Source organism: Oncorhynchus tshawytscha, linkage group LG33, assembly GCF_018296145.1.
Source record: "Oncorhynchus tshawytscha isolate Ot180627B linkage group LG33, Otsh_v2.0, whole genome shotgun sequence".
Lineage (NCBI taxonomy): Eukaryota > Metazoa > Chordata > Actinopteri > Salmoniformes > Salmonidae > Oncorhynchus > Oncorhynchus tshawytscha.
Genome location: NC_056461.1, coordinates 31,154,585 through 31,160,537, shown reverse-complemented (window position 1 = coordinate 31,160,537; position 5,953 = coordinate 31,154,585). Strand labels below are relative to the sequence as shown.

Below are 5,953 nucleotides of genomic sequence, written 5' to 3'. Positions count from 1 at the left end.
AGACTGTTTGAAACATACTGTATTTTGCCCCAGGGATGGTCAAAAATATCAAGCTAATACCTGCTGTGACAGTGATGCAGTAGTGAGTCCCACAGTATTGGAAACCAAAGGTGGACTTAATTTAGAGATGGTTGGAAAATAGACAAAGAGAACAAAAACAGCCATTGCTTGAACTCTGTGACTGTTGGATAACCTGTAAACTGGTACATTGGCTATTGTATTGGTAACGCCACAGTGAATTCCCTTGCTCCTTTTCATCCTGACCCTATAAAGCTCTGCACACAAACTATTTGTCTGCATACTTTCCATTTCCCACAGATTATGTAAACCTGCATAGTCACACATCTTGACCCAATCATCCAACACTGTACCAATGTTTCACATCTCGAGGCATCATGAGTGTGTCAAGAATGAACATCTATTCATCATATTTGGTTTTTTTTTTGGGGGGATAAATCCAGCCACATGTAAACTCTCTAAACGTAACAGCCAACAGACGTTTGAAAAAGAGAGACGATTTTTTACGATAATCTGGACATGGAATTCAGTACCTGAGATGGTTTGTTTTCACGGTTGAATATACAACAGAAAGAGAATGGAAACGACTAGACTGTAGGAAAGATCGGTCATTAGAACAAAAACAATTATAAGTTTTGACAGTCTCCACTCTTTATCCGTCTGAGAAACTGGGAAAATGAATCAGTTTCTATTATTGTGGCTAGAGCTGAAGAAATTGTTGTGGTGGGGGGTGGTTGGTATCAGGGTTGCGAGTCATTCCCTTAAAGTTATGAAAACCATACGGCACAAGAGAAAACCATCATCCAGCACAGCAGCCCCCCCCCTCCTCCACACAGTCAGTCATTACCCAGCCCCCCCGCCCCTCCTCCACACAGTCAGTCATCACCCAGCCCCTCTTCCAAAAACACACAATCCTTTTTCCTTTACATACCCTCCTTCTTTCTTTCTCCCCTCCCTCCCGTCTCTTTTCTTTCTCCTGCGGATCAGTTAGAATGCTGCTACCAAGGCAGAGGTAGACCAGCAGGGAGCTCAGGAGAAAGGCCTCTGACTAAATGTAAGAGAATAGTTTTGTTTGGGGAAAAGTTGTGGAGTATTAAAAAAAAAGCAGAAAGAAAAAAAGTATTACTTAGAGAGAGGTGTAGTTAGGTGAGAAAAGACAATGGTACAGATGGGGGAGATGAGCTGTGCCTTGCGCTCCTGTGCTCTTCTGGCAGTCTTGTGTGCCTGCTGGCCTCCCTGGACTCTGGGACAAGAGCTGCAGGAACAAGATGCCCTCTGCACTGCAGATGGCTGCTACGCCGTCTATTTCCAACGTAAGACTTTTCGAGAATCTGCAAGGTTCTGCAAGGACAAACGAGGTTCCCTGGCAACCCTAAAGAGTTCTGAGGAAGCGGCTATGGTCCATGAGCTCCTTTCGTCAGTGGAGCAGCGCGGCCCTCGGGCCAGGGTCAGACTGTGGATTGGGCTCCATCGCCAGCCCAGGCAGTGCTCTGCCACACGCCCACTCAGGGGATTCCAATGGATCACAGGTGAACAGGACACCCAGTACAGAAACTGGCTGAGAGCGGATTCACCTAGTACCTGTGCCGCACCCCGCTGTGTCGTCATAAGCGTCAACACTGCTGCTGACACCCGGGAGCAACACGACAACTTCAAATGGCTGGATGGCTCCTGCTCACTGGCTGTGGATGGATTCATGTGTCACTACAACTACCGGGGGATGTGCCCTTCTCTGAAGAGTGAGGGAGGGGGACCTGCACTGTATACCACCCCTTTCAACCTGCTCAGCACCATCCTCACTCACATCCCCTTTGGTTCAGTAGCCACCTTGCCCTGCCCAGATAATGAAGACAGCTTAGGGGACCAGTCTGTTCTTTGCATGCTGAGGGAGGATGGGAGTGTGGGCTGGTCAAAGGATGCCCCCCTCTGTTCTGATGGACCCCAGGACTGGTGTGAAGAGGAAAATGGTGGCTGTGAGCATTTCTGTCAGAATGCTGACACACACTATTACTGTGAGTGTTCTGAAGGCTTCACACTGGCAGAGGACGGCCAGACCTGCCAGCCGAACCATTCCTGTGGCACGGCCAACTGTGAGTTTGACTGTGAAGAGAATACTAAAGGATTCCGCTGCAAATGTCCAAATGGTTACCTGTTGGCACCTGGTGGACGCAACTGCCTGGATGTTGATGAGTGTCTGCAGGCGCCCTGCCCTCATATCTGTGTAAATGCTCCTGGGACATTTGAGTGTCGCTGCAATGAGGGCTACGAGCCTGATGAAGACGGAGAATGTGTGGATGTCGATGAATGCAAAGATTCCAGCAGCTGTGCACACAGATGTGAGAACACCCCTGGTTCCTATGCCTGCCACTGCCGCCAAGGCTTCACTGAGCTGCCCGATGATCCAGGCTTATGCCAGGACATCGATGATTGTCAGATCTCCACAAGCTGCCACCAGAAGTGTCTCAACTATGTGGGTGGGTTTGAGTGCTATTGTGAGGCAGGGTACGAGCTGCAGTCAGACCAGTATTCCTGTATGGCCATTCCAGAGGGTGAACATGAGTATTCATCCACAGCTACCTCATCCTACCAAACCTCTTTCTCCTGGGTCCCCGAATTCCCAGACTGGGTTACTGACACCACAGCTTTGGAGTGGCTGACAGAGCAGACCAGCCTTGAGATGCTTCCTACTGAGAAGACAGCCTCTATGCCGGTTCCACACAGGCCGTCGAATGACCATAACTCACACTGGGATGTTCTCACACGGAGAAAGCCCGCTCAGAACACTGTCACACCCTTGCCCAGCTCATCCTCCCAGGAAGATGATGTCACTCAAAGCCAAGCAGGTGATCCCTCAGTGGTGCCCAGCGTTAGTGACAGCCACCACCCAGCAGTCCAGAATGACAGGGGGGCTGGGAGAGTGGTAGAAACCCCAGACAGTAACTCTGAGATTAAGGCCGCCACCACCCCCACCATCACACTCAGAGTCCCACTTCCAGCCCAAACAACAGCATTCGCATTAGGGGCAGAGCGGCCTGACAGTAAGGGCAAAAGGAAGCAGGACAAGAGCTGGCTTCTCGTAGCACTCCTGGTGCCCCTGTGTGTTTTCATTGTGGTGATGCTGGCTCTGGGCATTGTGTACTGCACTAGCTGTGCTGTAGAACAAAACAAGAGAATCACTGACTGTTACCGCTGGATCGTCACCTCCAAATCAGAGGACAAGAACAAGGCGAAATCTCCTGCTTGACCAATAGAGGGCATACTGACTTTTTAATGAACAGTTCTGAATAGGGGGGGGATAAAGGGTTAAATAAAGAACAGGATCCAGACCACCCATCTGATGGCCTCTGCTGCTATCACAGTGAAACTGAACCCCTGCATACTCCTGCGGAACATTCTAGTGTCTCTGTCTGAAGTTAATCTACAAATAGTGCTTATTAATTATGACAACATAAATGAAGTGCTGTTTTTTAGGTGTTGTAAAGATCTGATAAATGCTTCTGAAGACAGGGGAGATGACTATCGAGAGGAAGGGTTTCATATTTCACTGCTAGTGCTTCTGAAGACAGGGGAGATGACTATCGAGAGGAAGGGGTTCATATTTCACTGCTAGTGCTTATTTCACCACCATCAGAAAAAATGTCTTAAACAATTATTAATTTAGCAGGTGCTAAAGTGTATTGTAGACCTCGTTATTGAGGTTACTGATAATCAACAGAATAAACTTCAAAGTATTAATTTAAGAAACCTAGATGAGAAACAAGCCCATAACATTTATTGAGAAGAAACACTGTGCAAGCAAAATGCTCCAATTGCAGAATATTTGGATGTGTTGCCATTTGTAATGTGTACCCACTTTTGTTAGTTAGGCCTAAATTGAATTATGTCCTTCTAGATTCGTTGCACTGGGTATGCATTGGATTTGAATAAAATCAATAAACCATTTCTGTTTTGTTTGACTGACACACCTCATGCCGTGAAAACGATGATGAATAGAGCGAGCCAGCTTGTAGTCCTAAAACAGAAAACAAACCCCTGGTTTGTTCAGACATATCTATGAGTTAAAGGAATGGGGAAAGAATAGGGTTTCGGGGATCAACACCAAATATAAGGTCTAGGCTTAGGAGATCTTATATTTTGTTGTTCTATGAGATAATATCAGTCAGTTAACATTGTCCTTTAGGAATTAGGAAGCCTTTATGTGCTTTTCTTTGTAACATATATGCTTCGACATTCATAAAAAGTGAAGTTGGCTGATGAAAATGATCACATGGAACAAAATGTCAAATAAGATCTCCTAAATCTGTGTTTACCGCCCACCTTATTTTCAGTGTTTATCCAAAAACCTTACAAAAACGCCATTCATTTCTCCATAGGCTTTGTCCAACGAACCAACTGTACACATACATGTTATTCAATCATTGCACCCACACTGCTCTCGCAATTCAACGAGCGTCTGAGTAGGCGCTAAAATAGATCTTGGTTCTATTTGTGGAGCTTAATGCGGTGCAAGTCCCACCTCTCCCATCTCCTCGTTGGTTTTTAGGAGCATATACCCACGTGGGTGATTGAAAGATGAACTAAGCTCCACACACCAGTCTATAGTGGTAATGCACCTTAAATTGGTTGCCAACCACCATATGAAGTCCAAAGAAGAAGCCTGAAGAAGGATGATTACCCTTTAATCTGTGGATTAATTGTCTTGTGCATTTTAGGTAAAATAACAAACCAATGTTTATATTCCAGGACAAATTACCTAGCAACAATAAACTAGCTAGCTAAATTGCCATAAATGTTGAATGCTTTTTGACCTGTCCCCAAGTTAATATAGTTGGTCTGGTGTGGGGGGGCAAAATCAACACACGCGCGATGGCACACGCGGACGCACGCGCGCGTGAGGTCTGGTCAGCTTGTTTTAGTGGCTACAAAAATAGTCCGTTACAATTTCTCTATACCCAACACCAAGAGAAATAGTTAAATCTGCCTCCTTTTGCCTTTTATTAGGTAATAGCGCCCCCACGCAGTTAGGGTCTAGGCCTACATTTGTAAAATATGACTATTTCCATGTTTTCTACTATGACATACAGATTAAAAACTGTATCACTTTCACTAACAAAATAATGTGGGTGTCTTCTAAACATTTAAGATTAAACATAAACACAATCATCAGGACTTTTACTCAGCCTATACATAATAGTGCTATAATAGGTTATCATATCCATATTCTTCTTTTTCCTAATTTTGGTAACACTTCCTATGAATACCGTATTATACGGATGTCTGTATTAATATGGGCATTTAGAATGGTTATAGTATGCAAGGATTTAGAGTACTATATGAACAGGTTGTATAAAGCCTTCACTTGTCTTGCTTTATAATACAAATACTCTTATTATTCATAATTCGGCGTTATTCTTGTAAAGACTAATAGATCATCGCAACACTTGCAAAAGTAATGGTGAAAAATGTATATGTCGACGAGGATGGGATTCGAACCCACGCGTGCAGAGCACAATGGATTAGCAGTCCATCGCCTTAACCACTCGGCCACCTCGTCGGTTGGAATATTTGCGGAAAATATCTAAATTTATCGGTAGAAAATAATTTTATGCGCGTTAATAATTTGCTATTATGCTTTGCTTTTCGATTTATTTGCACCAGTTTACTACTGTAGTGAATATACCATTCCAAAACTACGTTAAATTGCTTTGGATTTATACAACATGAGGTGGGATTAGTCCCCATCTCCCAGACAGTTGCGATCGTAGCGGACTCAACGCCCCTCCATGGTGAAAAAAGGTTCATCATAAACTTCCTTCACCGAAACTTTCACCGTGGAGTGGGGTTTAAAAACAGCAGTTTTTGCCTGCAGAATCCGAGTGGATAAGAAAAACTCAAATAGATTGTAACTTGTATGGGCACTGTACAGTAAACAAAA

The 5,953-nt window shown here is 44.7% G+C and overlaps 1 protein-coding gene and 1 non-coding gene across 2 annotated transcripts; one reads left to right on the top strand and one right to left on the bottom strand.

The window, feature by feature from the left end:
• The first annotated feature begins 960 nt into the window (after nt 1-960).
• Nucleotides 961-3,960, top strand: LOC112231159 (endosialin). Its single transcript, XM_024397746.2, has one exon. It carries the CDS (start codon nt 1,178-1,180, stop codon nt 3,260-3,262), a length of 2,085 nt encoding a protein of 694 aa, XP_024253514.1. The 5' UTR covers nt 961-1,177; the 3' UTR covers nt 3,263-3,960.
• A 1,530-nt stretch (nt 3,961-5,490) lies between these two features.
• Nucleotides 5,491-5,572, bottom strand: trnas-gcu. Its single transcript has one exon. It is a non-coding gene; the product is annotated as a tRNA-Ser (tRNA).
• Between the last annotated feature and the right edge of the window lie 381 nt (nt 5,573-5,953).

Coding starts and splice junctions, on each gene's coding strand:
- LOC112231159 (XM_024397746.2), top strand. CDS start 1,178: ATGGTACAGATGGGGGAGATGAGCTGTGCCTTGCGCTCCTGTGCTCTT.